The 17,789-nt window shown below is 40.2% G+C and overlaps 1 protein-coding gene across 1 annotated transcript; it reads right to left on the bottom strand.

Moving 5' to 3' along the window:
- Positions 1-6,242: 6,242 nt before the first annotated feature.
- Positions 6,243-15,373, bottom strand: LOC102228070 (ras-related protein Rab-38-like). Its single transcript, XM_005809206.2, has 4 exons — positions 14,727-15,373; positions 10,017-10,147; positions 9,405-9,554; positions 6,243-8,281 (listed from the first exon to the last, which is right to left on the bottom strand). Exons 1-4 carry the CDS (start codon positions 14,917-14,919, stop codon positions 8,072-8,074), a joined length of 684 nt encoding a protein of 227 aa, XP_005809263.1. The 5' UTR covers positions 14,920-15,373; the 3' UTR covers positions 6,243-8,071.
- Between the last annotated feature and the right edge of the window lie 2,416 nt (positions 15,374-17,789).

The raw sequence follows: 17,789 nt of genomic DNA, 5'->3' as shown, positions 1-17,789 counted from the left end.
GACTTAATGAAGTGAACTGGAGTTTCAGAAAGAGCAGAAGTTTTAAAGAGACAGTGACACAATTTCAAGGCGTTAAATTAGGAAGCAAAATTTCTTTTAAGTCACATTTGACTTAGCATTTTATTACAACTGAAGTTCAGTTACTTCGTTATGCTATAAAGTGGCACTATGTGCCTGAAAAACACAAAATACTGCCCCTTTAAAGGAAGTAAAAAAATACCAGCAACTCAGAATCCTGTACATTTTCAACATCGTGAACTGCTCTGGAAGTTAAACATAAGAAAATAGGTATAAAATTCAAAGGGTTTCTTTGACTAGAGGTCAGGAGGCCAACTTGAAGTACTGAATGAAGACTGTCACATTTTATTTTCTGAATCTCCATCTCTGTAACAAATACTTGGCTTAGCACACAGTGAATATAGCTATGCTGTTAATCACAGGCATATTTAGTGTCATTCTGATTACCTTGGCATCACTTGAATTAATGTAGCCCCAGGCAAGCCTCTCTGTCAGAGGCCCCAACGTCAACTTCATAAATCTCAATTTGCACTTTTGTGTGATTTAGTAAGTACACTTTTCACAAAAAAAACTCAGTTTCTCCAACTACAGCCACCCCCTGGGTGGTGAGCCACATCCCCCTACCACCTTCACCGTTCCTCTGTTCTCACGAACAGAGTAAATTAAAATGTACAATTAGAAAAAAAAGCATGTTAATAACTCCCAGGATCTAATTACGACTTGACGTCTTCACACCATCACTGCCAGAGCCTCAGACTCCGGGCCGACTATGACGGGCTGGCAGCAGCCGATGCACACGTATCTGAGGATCCATAGGTAGACGGTGCCAGACAAGGTGACAGTCAGGGCCAGGAGCAAGAGGCTGACGAGGCTCTGAGGGCTGAGCAAGATGTCGGAGGAGGTAGGGGAGTCCTCAGAGGGATTCTGGGCTACAGGAAGAAAGAGACAGAGGGAAAGAGAAAGAGGAAAGAAAACAACCCGACTTATGAGGGGGGAAAAAAGCCATGGAAGAATCAGAAATCTGTGTGAAGGAAGGTGTGAAGGTGTGAGATGATAATAGAAGCTGCCTGTGCTAGGACAGACACAGAAACAAGGTGAAAGAGAAACTTGGTGTTTGAACCAGAAGAGAAAGAAAACACAAATACCTCCCTCTAGTGGCATTCAAATGGTACAAAAAGCCCTGACAAGCATCATGTGGAGTATAGAAGCTCAATTTTTCTCAGCCGTTTATTACTTTTACGGTTCGTTAACCCGGTGAACTTACCGTCAGGCGACACAAAAAGATGTTTGAAACGAAGCTGAGGGACTCAGAGTCAGGTTGTTCTATAGTGACAAACCGAACACTAACCTCTAGTTGAGTGTAGCATCAGCAGCAAACAGGTGATAAACCTTCCAGATGCAGCCATCCTCATGCTGTACTGGGTCTGTTGGGAATTCACGGCACATTTGGGAGAAATGAGATGAACTGACTGAACAATTATGCACAGTATGAAAGTCGGTTTAGTCTCTATTTGTCCTGAAGGAGAGAACACATACCATACATTCATAACCATACAAATATGGCACTATGCCAATAATCCAGGGTACCCTGTAGGTTCGTTTTCATCGGCAATCCAGCATATAAATAAAACAAGACAACCTCAGTCGCACTGACTTAAAAAAAGTAGCAGTAGAACACATATGTCTTTGAGATGTGATTAAGATGCTGCTTGAATTTATCACGTCCCAAAAAATCCATGGTAACCTAACTTAGCTGGAGATCAACCGTGTTATAGTATCTGATTTGTACAAAACTTACCTAAAGCTGAGTATTTTCATACGCAACAGAAACTCAAGCCAGTTATGCAAGACTGTGAGGGGATTAGACTTAAAGGCTCCTCTGATTGACATAAAAGAGAAAAATGTTTTCTTATTTTATAGGAACTATTAGGGGTGCCAACTACGGGTGGGAAATATGGACTTAAAAGTTTCATTACAATATTTTATTAGTGATTTTATTTTGGGTGTAACTGCATAACAGTGACAGCGAGACAAAACAATACCGCTCTTGGAAAACACTCCAATTTGTAATCCACTTATTTAGCACACCAGTCATATAAAGAAGGGTCATTTGTATCTAGGCCTGTCACGATAAACAATAAATCGATTAATCGCACGATAAATTAAAACTATCGACCTCATTTCAATTATCGCTTTACAGTTTCTTCCGGCCTTTTTCTCTTTCTCTTGATGACACTGAATGAAAAAAAGGCTGGCTTTCCACTGACCCTCCCTTCCTCATTTCCTTAGTGTAAAGCCCAGCGCACACTATCTTATCCTGCACGATCTTAGAGCTTCGGCCGATTGTCGGCCCATTTTCAAAACCTGACAGACCACACATTAGCCGACAGAAATCCTAGGTATAACGGTTCGATCGGGTTCCATCGGGTTCGGTCCTGCCGTGTGGTGTCCAACAATGGGCACAAAATAATGGCTACAAGTTCAGTGAACTAATTTTAAAACCAGGCATTAATCAATGCTTTACTACAATCTACCTGCAATGCATGTGGCTGGTGTCAGCATAAAGTCCTGACTGAATGAAAATCATTATAACCTATTTACGTCACGTTAACGAAGAACAGCTGAAAAGTTACCGGGTTTATCAACTGCGGTAGCAATTTCGCTCCAACTCCTCCCCTTGTCATTTCTATATTCTTTGCATGTTGAATAAACATTAATGTTGTTTCCACGTATCATCGGGTTCCGCCGTGTCAGCTGTTTGGGATTCCCCTCCGTAATTTCCCCTCAGAAAGCGCGGAGGAGAATCCAGGCTTTCTGATTGGCTACCTGTCACATTCAACAGGTGGAGTTAAAGCTCCCAGTCAGGGAAAAACCCTGATTTAGATCAGAGCTGCAACGAAGATCTACCACACCAAATACTACAGGATGATCGGTTAAGAAATCGCAAGCGACAATCTTATAAAGGCCGACATTCTATTGCATCAGGTAGTCGATGTGCCCATCTTCTCTATTTAAATCTAATTATTACTGAAGGGCAACATAATATACAGACTTATAATCTGCACTCTTTTGGTTGAATGCAGTATTTATTTACACTTTGGTTTTATGTTGTTTAGTTTTTATTCAAGTACATTTTTTGTTAATGGAGACTGAGAATCTATTTTATTTTTGTTTTTGGTTGTTTTGTTTATTTTGTTGATCAGTTCCAGTGTTTAGTGTTCTTTTGAAAATAAAGTGTATCTATCTTTGGCAGGAAATCACATGCATTATTACGTCATTTCCATTAAATCAGTGTAAAAAGGTCTTCAAACAATGTTATCGTGTATCGCAATAATTTTTGAGACAATTAATCGCTCAGCAAAATTTGCTATCGTGACAGGCCTATTTGTATCACTAAGCTGCACACAGTGACTGCATTTAATCTTGTTCTCAAACTTATTGATTCTCTCAATGAACTGACAGTGGTGAAAATACAACATTTTTGAGGTGTCCGGAGAGATCTTAAATATCATCAATTGGAATTTATCGTGAGAATAATAACTCAAAATTCTTAACATAATAAGAAATATATCGCGATTAATAAACGATACGATAAATGCCCAACAGTAGTGCCAACTGGGATTTTGTCAAATTAAAGATACATTTATCTAAAAAGAAGAAGAAGAAGAAAAGCTAAGTAGCATAAACACAATAAAAGTAGAAAATGTTAGTGTTGTTTACACACCTTCGTCAAGGATGTCCAGACAGACTGAATTGTACTCAATAATTGATGCCTGTTTGTGTTTTACAAAAAAAAGAGTTCAACAATAACTCTCAGCACTGAAATTTGTTAAAATCCCTCTTTGGATGATGTTAATAAAATATAGCTATACAACACACATAAAAAGAAATCACGACACCGACCGCAATACTTTCTTTTCCCGAGGCAATAGCCAAACGAAGTCTCCGCTCTCCACGTGCAATTCAAACCAAACAAGTGTAATTACAGTGCTGGACAAGACAGATACTAAATCAATACGTGGTCTTTCGGTGAAAAACAAGAACAAAACAGGAATTTTAGTTGCGTTTTTAACTCACAGCAGAACACGTGAAGGCTCTGTCCTCTGAAGCCGACATCCCTCCGAGATGCAACAGCACTTCCATCACAAAGACGAGCAAATGTGCAGACTGCGCTTTCCCCCCTGCGAGAAGTGAAGAAAACCCCGCTCACCCGGAAGAGTCTCCAGCCCACCAGCAGCTCTGACAATAATGATCTTCCCTTCAGCTGGTGAATTAGCGGTTGTCTCTGGTCTCGGACATCAGGCGAAAGCCTCCCGCCTTCGCTCTGCCTGCTTCCGCCGCGCACTGATGTTGGTCAGCGTCGCTTCGCAGCGGCGAGATGAAATTAATCAATAGCACATGGAGTCAAAGCGGGACGTGGATGTGAAGCGAGAAGTGACTGCACATCTATACACGCCCACACACACACACACACACACACACACACGCACGCACACACACACACACACACACACACGCACGCACACACACACACACACACACACACACACACACACACACACACACACACACACACACACACAGGCTGTTGGATTGTTGTTGTTTTTTTACCCTCCCACTGGAGAAAACGGGGGAGGACGCAACGCAGAGCATATGGAGGCTGCTTCAAAAGACAAGCATCATTATTATTCGGTAACAATTCTTCAGGCAAGCAATTAAACCAAACACCGCGTGGCGCCCTCTAGTGGCTTAAAGCACAAATGCTTTGTATTAATTACAGTAATTATGTGCGTCTCTTATCCTTAAATAACCGACATCCACAACCATTGCTGTAATGTTCTCGGTAGCATCATATGATGAGTCAGTTTTAGCAGATTTCTTAGAGCTAGAAACCTTGTAAATCTTGACAGAACGAAAAATAATTTACATTTAACTTCTACGTTATTTCTCCCCCCCAAATCAGATCAATTTTTTTTTATAGCTTTTCTTATACAAAAAGAGCCTTTAGAGAGGAGCCAAGCCCCTCGAAAACAAAACATTTTATTATCATAAAGAGCATGTCTGATGGGATTGTGTCAATTAGGATGGAGTGAGCACTCTTACATTGCCTGAATATCCTCTATTACAGAAATGTAGGTGACATTTGTCAAAGGAAATAGGCGAAAAGGGTGGGTTTCTCTTCATCTACCAAAAACAAAGTCTGTTGTGGGAAAGGCTTTATGCTCCAGGATTGTACAAATAATTTAAGGTTTTTAAGTTGAGGAGCAACACAAAACTGAAGGACCAGGAGTCAACACATCACTTTCCCCCAAGCTGTAACAATGATCTCCAGTGGTAAGTCATCTACCAGATAATCACTGTGACTGCAAGTGGGTTTAGTTTTGTTTTTTTTTTTGCAACAACTAAGTTCCTCAGACAAGACAATCAATGTCGTTGGCAATGGTTTTAACTAATTACATGTTTTCCGTGAGTACTAAATATTTTGTGTTGTCTGTGGATCAGGTTCTTCAACAACCAATCTCTCTTAACCTTTCCCCATTTACCTATGTTAGCTTCAGTTCTTTTTTCTCGGTGTCGGAGCCAAATGAATGAGTGATTAGACATAAATATGAGGTCTTATCTGGGTTTTGACAGGAGTTTAAGAAAATCAGTTCAAATTAGCCAATGAACCTGAACAGCAAATGAACTTGGGGGTCACTGTGAAACTCACCCACAATCAAATTAAAGTCTTTTTTACAGCCTATTTCCAGAGAGTAAGGTTTTTAAAACTGTGTTTCTACGTTGTAGAAAAGATAAGCAACATGACTGCTTCTTTGTTTAATACAAATGCAGCACAGTTAATCAATGTAAGGTGTATTGATGACACAGTTGTGAAGAGAAATGGAAATGCTGGATTAGAGTGGATCAGATCAGAAGCCAATGTTTTAGCTTTTTTAAATTACAGCTCAAAGACATTTTCTGATTTCACTTAGTACAGCTAATGATTGTGTTTGGATGAACATTGAAACATTTTGTACGCTTGAAATTGTCGACATAAAGCACTTTTAAGTCCGGTTTGCTATGTCTCCTGTTGGTGTTTTTCTTCTAACAGTTAAAGAGCTCCTTATCTTTTAAGTTTCCAACTACATATCAATTTAGAAATCCCATTCAGTCACGTGAATGAACTGTCTTTTGTATCTAACCTTCAACGAGTCAACAAATCTGGCAAAAAAAGAGAGAAAAAGTTGATTTCATTTAAGGAAGACATTTACAGGCTTATGACTCTGTACAACATAGATGGCATCTGATACATGACACAAAAGAACACGCTCCACAAAGGAAGTATTATTCTTTTACACTGATTAAAGAAATTATACCGCCTTTCAGCGCTTAGGTAGAGAAACAAAAGGAAACAGAACCATTAAGAAAGAAAGACCTCAGGCGCTGCTGCTTTTAACACTCACCCATTAGAGGACTGACTCCGAAGCTCCCAGCTGCTGACACATGCAGCAGGATGTAGGAAACGAAAAGCTGGAGCTCACGGAAAATACGGAGAAACATCTGAGGTGGAAAATGACATTTAAAGGAGAGGTTTCCCAGACGATGACATTTAACCTTGTGAAAAGTGGCGAAAAAGAGCCGGAAAGGGGGGCCTTTCATTAGGATACAAGTCCTAATGATACAAGTCCTACAATACCAGGATACAAGTCGTCTTCACAGAGAAGGCCAAACATCCACACCTGAACAAAGAGCGACGTGTCCCGTTTGCAGAGCGTCACCTGGAGAGACGGTGACTGATAACGACGGAAAATGGAGAACCTAAGACTGATCCGGCAAATCCTAGATTGTCAAATTCTAAAAGAACCTGGAGGACGATCAGGAAATAGAGCTATTACAGCCAGAGAGCTTTCAGGGTTTTTTTTCTTTACCAGCTTTCTACATTTAGAAACTGAAATTATTTAGATTCTTCTTTGCAAATTACCTCAGTCAGACCGGATAGAGAGAATATTTAAAGAGCAACATTCAAGGATTGGAACGGATTCTAATGTTAGATTTAGGAATTGGTTCGTTTTATCACACGGATACGCTTTGAGCCAAGAGTCTGCAACCTTTAGAAGCCAAATAGCTGTTTTTGCCCTCAGTCCAACAAAATAAAACTTATTTAGAGTTGCAAATGTTATGTAAGCTTTTGTGAAAAGGCAACTTGAATATCTACTGTGGGGAATTTGTGGTCATTTTTAAAGGAATTTACTAAAAGAGGATTGATACTTTTTTTTAATGATACTTGTATGATTCTTTTGTGGAAGTTTAATGCAACGTTTATTCCAAAACTGCTCAAATCTGCATTTGCTATGTCTGTATTTTTAAAAAGTTGCTGATTCGGCCAAATTAAGAGCCATTGTGAAGGGTTTCCTCCTAGCATCGCCATGTATTTAGGTCTCATTGCTTCCGAAGACGTGTGCTCTGGGTGGTAGTTAATTTATGAATCATAAAAAAAGAAAGAAAAGATTTTCTGTTCCAGGACAAAAGCAACAGGCATCATTAAAACAGAAAGTTTGTGCTTTTACGCAGACAGAACAGAGTAAAACATGACAGAGTTTTGTCTAATAATTAATTGATGTAAAATATAAATAAATCACTCCAAAATACACAGAGAAATTAGCTTTCAGAGACAAACATTTAGGACAATTAAAAAACGCTTTGTAAGAAAAGACTTTAAGGCAGGAGAGAGAAAAGTCTCACAACTGCTGATGTGCTTTTAACAATCATCTTTCTGAGAAGAATGCTGCCCTCGTGCCTCATTTTGTCTCAAAACTCTTTCCCAACACAGCAGCCACATGAAAATGCTTTTGAAGTTATGAAGTCAGTCTTAAATTGGTCTTAAAAAAAACATACAATACCCAGTTTGTTAAAAAAAAAAGAGAGAGAGAGAGAGACTTGGAGGAAAAGCAAAAATGTCAGAAAACATCTCCAATAGAGTTTTCCAAAAAACCGTCAGAGAGTTAGGGAAACTTCTAAATGTTAGAAAGGGGAAGATTTGAAGTCATCGCTCCATGATATTAGTGGATCTGCATCAGTCGCTGGCTCCGGGTCTGGGTTTGGTGGAGGTGCACCCGGCGCAGTCGTTGAGTCCCTTCTCCTTGGCGCTGTGGTCGAAACGAGGCAGAACGATGACTCCGCCGTCGGACTCGCTTGGAGCGGCGTCACGCGACACTTTCTCCTCCTCCGCAGACGTGATTGCTTTAACCAAACACGTGATGGCACTGTCGATGTTGGTGTCATCCTGGAGACAGAGGTTAAAGGTTCAAGAAAAGGATGGCGATAATAACAGAGGAGGCATACAGAGCTAAGAATAAGTATTTGTACCCTTACTGTATATTTTGGCTTTTGTGTTTTTGGCAAATTTAAAAATTCTAAGAAGGAAAGGATGATTTTCTTTATTAAATTGTTAGCTGTAGACACGCTGAAACGTGACGTCAAGCGCGCAAGATCCAGCAAAGAAGTTGCTCGCAGACGATGAGTACCATTTGGTTTTAGCTGTCAAGTTGTTGACATAACGAGCTAAATCTCAAATGTATGCTTATGTATAAAAAAGTGAGCAGAGATTTGCTATTAATTGTCAACACTATCACTACTTGAAAACAAGTTTATCACATTTCATCAGTCAGTAAAAACTTTTAATAAAAAAAAAAATAGCAAGGGAGAGAGAAGTAGGTCAGTTATGCTAGCATGACTTTGACAACATTAGCATGTAGATGTGCTGCAGAATTTTGGCTCAGTTTAAAAAAATAAGGCCACCCACTCAACTCATTTAAGAATCGCTCGGCTCCTTGGTTACTTATCTAAATGGACTGGGAAGCTGTAAACCTGTTAGCGACAGAAAGGTGCCACCAAATCATCACCAAAGGTGAGGCAACTCAGTGCTGAGTTGTTTTTGAGACTTTTAGTTCTGCTTTGTGGTCAAAAACCACCTAGTTTTAGTTGAAATGTAGTTTGCCTGATTTCCCTATTTAGTGTCTACTGTTCTGTTTTTGAAAATCTGATTACAACCTCTTTAACATCCAGCAGTGTGAATTTCAAATGATGCATTTCACTCACACCAACGTGCTGCTATGTTATGTTTTCTAGCCCAGAAAAGATTGCTGATTTTGAATAATATACATATATTTTTTACTATGAGCTTCTTGTGCATAAGAAAATTGGAAAATGTTTTCAGCATTAAGACAACACTTCAGTCATGCAGAGGCAGCTGAAGCAAGAAAATGTTTTGGAAGCTACTGCCTAAAAGTGGTTGGCTATGAAATGAAGTGATGTTAATGTGAGCAAAGATTGCGGTTAATTTACAGTTCCTCCTCAGAGACATGAAGTAGTGCAAATATTATGTCAGTACGAAAATTACAGTCCACCTTAGCAGATGTTTCGAACCAGCCAACAAAGCCGTGGTCTTGGGAGAACTTCTCCAGCTTTGGAAGTTTGGGACACAGACCGAGTTGACGTTGGTCACACTTGTTGGCTAGCAGAACGGCTGGAACGGGCTTCCCATTGCTCAGAGTGACCTATCAGAACGGGGGAGACATGAAGTGAAAATGATTTTTTTAAAAATGAACCAAACCGAGCCCTGGATCTTTAAAGGCTATCAGTCAGTAAAATTAAGAGTCCACAAGGACCATGGATGTGGTCCTGCTATTGGCCGGGCTTTAAAAGGTCAGCAGCGTTAAAAAAAAAAAGAAAAGAAAAGTTGTTTCTGCTGCCCCCAAGTGGAAAGAAAAACATACTACAGGTTTAAGGCAGACTAGTTCTCAAATGTTTCTTAACATCATAAAGACATGCGGTAGTTTTAAAAATCATCATTTAAGCTCACCTATAACTATAAAAATGTTTGACTTTCTGTGAAGTTTTTTTTCTTGACAAACTGAATTGAAGTGAATAGTAAACAGATTTTTGCAATTTAAAGTTATTTGGTCAGCTTCAGCAGCTCTTTCCTTCAGCTTTTTCCTTAGGTGGTTTGTAAAACTTACTTTCGAGTCCAGGTCTCGTTTCCACTTCAGGACGGCCTGAAACGTGGCCAACCTGGTCATGTCGAAGACAACAAGGGCCCCCAATGCTTCTCTGTAGTACACACGGGTCATGTTCCCATAGCGTTCTTGTCCTGTCAGGGAGAGACAGGGCTGACAAAAATCAGGCTCTGTTGATGCAGATGCTCTACCAAACCAATGTCTGATATCAATGTAATCAAAATCTATTAGCCTTTTTTTTTTTTTTTTTTTAGATTTTAGCCTTTCTTTTTCCTCTTCTCCTATGGCTTTGTACATTGGTATAAAATTTGGACACTTGGGTTTGTTCCTACATTGACATCCAGCACACAGTTGCTTCCTGTGAGTCTTTACCTTCCAAATTTGAAAGGTCAAGTTTTTATAAAGTAAAAGCTCATACAGGTCTGTCAAAGAATCAGTTTATGTATGTTTAACTCTCCCCTCCTCTTGAATGTACAGTTTTTCTCCAGAAGTATCTGCATTATGGCTGCATGGTGGATGCAGTTGGCAGTACTGTTGGGTCGAGGCAAGAAAGTCCTGTGTTTGAATTACACTCGAAGGTCTTTCTGCATTGAGTTTACATGTTATCCCCGTGCATTGATGGCTCGTCAACCTGGCCAAGTTGTAAAAGTTTAGGTTGAAAGGTCTTTTAAAGTTACCAGTTCTTATTTTTGAAGGCTTTATTGGCCCCAGTGGCTTTTATTGGAGATTGGTCAAAGAAGAAAGTAGGCTGTGAGAGAAGAGAAAGACGTGCGGCAAAGATCACTGGGCTGGACGATAGCATCAAGAAGACCTATTCAACCCCAGCACCTGAAAAGTTAGGAGTTCTCACTGCAGTCTCTACTCCACCTTCTTAACACTGGGATCCCCATCCCAGTCTGCCATTCTACTGGTGTGATCCCAGTGCTCAATGGGAAACTGAAGATACGCATCAATCTTAACGGTTCTACAACGTCTAGAGTCTTCAGCATCTCACTTCCCTACGTTGAACATCCTTGCAGTTTCCATCAGGGTGTGTAATAAATGCAGTATATAGATCATCTCTGGCTTTTCAATGTCACCAACGAAAGCAAGGCCATTGCAGGTTGTTTATTTAGAAACAAACTTGGTCTGTAGCCCCAAAACAGAGGGGTAGCAGAGGGGACATTTTTTCATTTCGCATCAAATCTCATCACAACAAATGTCTGTTGTGATCGTAGAGGGGAGGAGTTAAGAAAATCTACCCTGAACCAGAGTCCTGGAGAATTTTGGTGAAGTGGTTCAACTTTCCATGTTGTGTTTCCTCTCATCGACTTTTCTAACTAGACAAACAAGAGAAACTGTCTTCATACTTTACTGATGTACCAGAAATGTCAAAGACACAGATATAACTTCTGTCTTGTCCTGTCAGGGAGATATCTTTCTGAAGTCTAAAATAAGTCTTTGTGATGCTGCATAATGTAGAAAAACTCCTGAATGCAGCACGATGGAGCTTTGGCTCCTAGATACCCTTGTTGCCAAAGCAATGCAACATAAGCAGAATACGTATTTTGATATCTTTTTCTTAAGCCTCTGTGTTGAGCCTCAATCAGACGTGACGGATATTTTTTGTAGAACTGGTCCAGCTCTACTACCCACTTCAGGGCGTGAAATGAGGTCAAAGGCTCATTTCTACTTCCCATTTCCTTTTCCTTGTTGTTGTTAATTCAGAACCAAATTCACAACATGAATTTCTGAGCTGTCAAACAGTTTACTAGAAACTTCTTAAGGCCAGCATTTCGTACACAGCTAATACTCTCAGAGCCAAGGAAGTAGCTCTGTTGTCTTATCTAGAGATAATGGGATTTTGTCTCTATTTTTTTGCTCTGTTCATGAATATCACTTTTGAATTACTGCCCCTTTCGGCTTTGGTGAAGCTATGTTTAAGTGTTCCTGTTCTCTAGAACAGGAACTGCTTCTACTGTGTTTCACACCACTGACTTACCATGAACACAAACAGTGAAAAAAACCCATCAGACCTACTTATAGAACGATGCATGCACCACTGTTGAATGTTACACACACACACACACACACATGCACACACACACCAACACACACAATGCATAAATGAGTCTTTGTCCAAGTTACTAACTTCCTCCACATGATCTTAATACAGAGGTGAATCAGCAAGATACACTTACACAGACACACACACCCCCTTGACAATTATGCACACACTTATACACACATGACTAGACTGTGTCTGACAGCAGCTAAACAGAGCTAGTTTTACTCGTTTATACTGTTTTCAGTCTTTATGCTAAGCTAACAAGCTAGCAGAAACAAATCCACCAATAATTTGAATAAATATCAGCAGTGTTCACTTCAGTGAGAACATTGAACTGAACAATGCAGGGTTGTTGTTGTGTTATTATTATTTTTTTTTTTTAACCTAAAAACTCAAACAGATAGCTCAACCATTTAGCTGCTAACAGCCTGTTAGGGATGCACCAAAATGGAAATTTGACCCAGTATCGACATACAATGTTAATGTTGCAGTTATGGTCAATAACCCATATACATATTTCCCTGCCCTTTTCACAAGGAGAAACAATTATTGCATTGCTGACAATACCTGCCTTTCCAATGATCACATAAATGCACAATTTGACATTTGGAATATAAATTCGTTTAATGGAAACAACGCAACTGTGAAAAAAACTTTTCAATAAAAGCTTTTGGCGCTAAGATAAAGTGGTTTTCGTGACCGTATAGAAATTGGTTTGTTTCTCTAAACTGCAATGGAGACACGGCTCACATGATCAATAACCGGATGTTGCAACTGGACCAAGCGACAAAGAAGAAGACGACAGGAAGTAGTTGGAGGATGTTTGGCGTGGAATGTTTTTATAATGACTTATCGCGTGTGCAAACTTATTCGCCTGATGCAACAATCAACTATTACAGAGCACGCAACTACTCTAGCTCGTCACTGCCGGCACAAAGTCTTCTTGTGTCACCTCAACTAAACGTCTTCATGCAAATGACAGTTCCTATCAGCTGGAACCTGACCTGGCAGCCAAGCCAACAGGATGTGCATGTAGCTCAGCGAGAGCATGCTAATGAGTGAGGGAAGACAGTTGTGAGGACAGCAGCGACACAGTTCCCAACAGTGTAATTGGCTGCAGGAGGAGGAGACATGCTGGATTCATTATCTGAACACAGGAGGCTTTTAACTTCACGTACAGTAGCAGAAATGGTGGCTCACCACATGTTCTTGGTGCTAATGTGTCACATAATGCCCCATCACTGTTGGACGTGTCAGCAAGATTCAGCCAACCAGGGTGAGAACGCAGTTAGAGCAATATGATTACTACGTGTTAAGGGGGGGCACTGTATATTTTCTATGTGCATAAGACAATTTAATCACACAATCAAGCAACTATCTAATCTCTAGTTGTTCTAAAAACACTGTATAACTCAATCATGACTTAAAAGAAACTTGACTTGACAAAATCAAGTTGTCAAGCACACTCACACTGAAACCTCCGGGCAATCAAAAACTAAGATTTTTAGTTAGTTTTTTGGGGGAGGTGGGGGGGATAACTCTATGCAAAAAGACTGGTTGAGGTCTGAACACAGGTTCTTGAAGGCAACACTTCACAAATATGTAAGTATTGGCCTACAGCCTAATTAATATAAATATGTATCTTGCAATTTGTCAAATTCCAAAAAAAATTACAGTGATTTTATGTGTTTTTCAGCATACCTGAGCACACCTTCCATTAAAAATGGAAGAATGGGGCGACTCGCCAGAAAATGTAATAAGCCGCCATTCCACTAAACATAAAACTTGCGCAAATTTAAATGACCAAAATAAATTTGGTCAATGGAAACACGTTTAAAACAACAACACAAAACGCATTCTTTTATAAAAAGTGTTCACACCAGGACGAGGTGCTTTTTCAGCCATATCGAAATAGGTGTATTTCGCAAAACTGCAATAGAAACACGTTTCTAAACACACGAGTCACGTGATCAACACCCGGATGTTACTACTGGCGAAAACCAAGATGACGACAGGAAGTGGTTGGAGGCTGATGGTTTGTTTTTGTTTTCGGACAATGTTCAGCTGCTTCTGCCAGAACTTTCACTGCACGGTTCATAAAAAGTTGCGTGTGGAATATTTTGAATCTACAGCTGTTTTGTAAAATGGCCGACTAGGGCTTTTTCTCCAACGCCTATGTCTCCTTTGATGGATGGATGATTATACCCATGACTGAATCAAGAATGTAATAATGTAGCTGTTTACATCCCTGCCATGACTTTTTAAATAACTTATCGAGTTAACCTTATTATGTGATTTTGAATTTAATGTCTTATTTAACGGAAACACCGCAATTGCGAAATTATTAGCAGAATATTGAGCAAAGGAATTTGCACACACTTGTCCTGAAACAATCAGCTCGTGTTCCACCACGCTGCCTTATTTGACATGTGAGCCATATTGGTAAACGACTCTCAAAGTCTCAAGATGCTCGTCTCTCAGTTTCCCCTCTCAAAGTCAAGAGAAGCCGCGATAGCAGATTATTTCCTGCTCACAGTGTTTGCGGTATCCGACCCGATAACGTCTGAACGTTACGTCAACACTATTGAGCGTTCAACGACCAGGAGGAGAAACCGCAGCTGATCCTTGAGGTTTATCAGCCGGTATATATATTTTTTTTAACTCACCAGCGATGTCCCACAGCTGCAGCCGCACCACCGTCTTGTGATCCCAGTTGAGCACTTTGAGGGCAAAGTCCACCCCGATGGTGGCCCTGTAGTGCTGGGAGTACACCTGGTGGACGTACCGCTTTATGATGGACGTCTTGCCCACACCCAGGTCGCCGATGACCAGCACCTTCAGCAGGCGCTCCTGCTGCATCGCGAGAGGGACGGGATGGGATGATGAGTCCAATTAGAGATTCCGGCGCGAGACGACCCGAAGTCATGCATTCACTGATTATCCACTAATATTTGGGCTATAAGATCCCCCCAACCTTTAGATACATGGAAATAAAGTGTGAATATTTAGAGCTTTCCATTAAAAAAAAAATGCTATAGAGGCATTCTTGTTCCTGTAGACGCAGAAAGAAAATCGCAAAGGAAGAATTTTTAAGTCTTCAGAGTTGTTGTTTTTGTCCCGTTCAGTTCCTTTAAAACGTCCCAACAGGTTAAAAGACTTGGGCCGGACTACCGTAGCCCAAAGTTCGCGCCTCTACTCTACTCAACTACTCCCACGACCAGGAGTAGTTGTGCGTCGTCGGGCCTGCGGTCAGTGAGCGCTCCGCTCCGCTCCGCTCCGCCTGCAGCCCCGGTCCGCCTTTCGGCTCCGCACAGATGGGAGGACGCTGCGGTGACAGACCCGGCTGTCACAGCTCTGTGCGGGGACAGCCACGCCCCCCTCCCCCCCCCCCCCCCCCCCCCCCCCCCCCGCGCGCTCTCAGATGCAGCTGCAGATATTTACAGACGCTTTACAAAAAGACACGTCACCATTGTTTTAAAAATTGAATTTTTGAGTTAAAATCTGATCAAACATGTCCTGTTTTGGTCAGTTAGCGCCAAGAAAGTCATTTATATTTGTTAAATGTCAGACAAACGAGAGAGAACATTAAAAATATTTCTAATGACTTTCTAAGAAATTGAGAGGGTTACACATAGGATATGTATGTCTTTAGTTTGGGACAATAAGAACATGACTTTACAAAGTTGAATAGTATTTGACTTTAATAATAATCATATCTTTCACATATTTGTTAAAAATTACCATGACTAGGTCTGTCATGTTAAATAATTTTGCTGAATGATAAATTGTCCCAGAAGTCATTGCAATAAACGATAATATTGTTGTTTTGAGACCATTTTCAAGTAATATTATGGTAATGGAGTAACAACAATGCAAGAACACATTCTCAAAGATCAATAAACTTTAAATTCTATGGAACATTTGACACTGGAACTAAAAGACATTTTAAATTTCCAAAATAAATAAGCAAAACAACCCAAATAGAAAATAAAATAAACTATGAAGTCTCTAAACAAAATTGTTCTTCAAAAAAAAGAGCCAGTTGAGACCAATGCACTGTAAGACTTTTGTCATCAAGTTTTTGGCAAGACTAGCTTGGTGCGCTTCAGAAATTGGCAGCAGAAGAGAACATCAATTGGAAATATTGAGGTTATGTACCAAGAAATCAGCCAGGAAGTTAAAGGTGGGAAACCTCAGGTCTTCCAGATGGACAGCGTGTCTGCGCACATCGCAAAAACAGTTACAATGTGGCTTAAGGACGACAAAGTCAAAGTTTCGGGGTGGCCAAAACTTTGGCCACCCCGAAAGTTTTGGCTTTTTTCTCTGAGCCTGAGATGTGAGTCCACATCTCAGGCTCAGAGAAAATTTGTGGGCAGAGTTTAAAATGGTTCCTGAAGCAAACTGGACCCAGTTACACCAGTTCCGTCAGGAGAAACGGGCCAAAATTCAAACAAGATATTGTGAGAAGCTTTTGGAAAAAGACCCAAAACATGAGACTGATGAGACTGCACACGTAGACCTCGGACGTTTCTAGAAAGTTACAAATAATTGTCTAAATAAGTTCCCGTTTCTCTTTGTTCTGGTACTATGCACATAGAGATGGTTTTGTTAAGCTTGGTAGGGTTTAGTCTGACGTACTGTCTTTTTTATACACTGTATGTGGATACCAGGTTTCAACTGCACACGTGTGAAATCGTTTTGTCGAAAGGTGTTAAGCCTATATCCTGTTTAACAGCACAATCACGCATAGGATGATGTAAAAATGACAACATGAGGGCCTTCGAGGCAGCAGCTGAAGCTTCCTGTTCTTCACACAAACAAGGCAAGGCAATCTGTAGAGCACCATTTGTGAACAAGCTAAGTGCTATAGTATTTTACGTAACGTATACATCTAAGGATCCACTAAAATGAACAAAGGTTAAAATTCAAATTTGAAATACGCGAGAAAATGAACTGAACATTTTGATTATATTTGAAGTTGAAGTACACAGTCATGTTTCCATTAATGATTTGATGGTGTCAAAAGTTTCTGCACATTTCAGGTTGTTAACTGAATTTGGTGCCCCCACGTGTTCACTTTTGGTACCACAAGCACTTTAGACAAATTGCAGATGCCTAACTAATTAGTATCTTAAAGAGACCTGCATAGAGACTGTTACAATAATTTAAACTCCTGAAAATAAATATGAATGCATCAGTTCTGGTTATGTCTTTAAGATGTTGATTTAGTAATAAACACATGGCTGGACATACTGATCCCTAACCTGTTTAGGGCTATGACTTTGTATGTAACGCGTTGTATCATTGTTGTTATTAACACAGTGACTTTGCTCACATAGAGGCTGTAATCATTTAATTGCGGCATTTAAAAGTGTGTCATTAGAATAGGCACAGCAAGAGATGTACTAGTTTTCTACTATTTAAACTGGGGGAGCGTAAACACACTGAATATAGCCGGCCCCTTAAAAGAGCTTAAATATCGGCAAAAGTAGTGACACCTAACTTAATCACATAAACTTAATTTGCTTTTCTGTACTATGACTTGTTGGTGTCATTTAAATGATCTACTGATCAATAGCGAAGGTTGTGTTGCTGACAGAGGGGCTGCTGATACCCCCCTATTATTTTGATTAAATTAAAAGAGCTGAATTGTCTCTTCACACAGAAGAGGTGATTGAAGTCACAGTCCTACAATAAGTCATGTATTGTTTTTCCTTAAGCAGATTGTT

This window comes from Xiphophorus maculatus, chromosome 14 (assembly GCF_002775205.1).
Source record: "Xiphophorus maculatus strain JP 163 A chromosome 14, X_maculatus-5.0-male, whole genome shotgun sequence".
NCBI classification, from domain to species: domain Eukaryota; kingdom Metazoa; phylum Chordata; class Actinopteri; order Cyprinodontiformes; family Poeciliidae; genus Xiphophorus; species Xiphophorus maculatus.
Note: the sequence above shows the minus strand (reverse complement) of the source record. Positions and strands in the feature narration are given on the sequence as shown.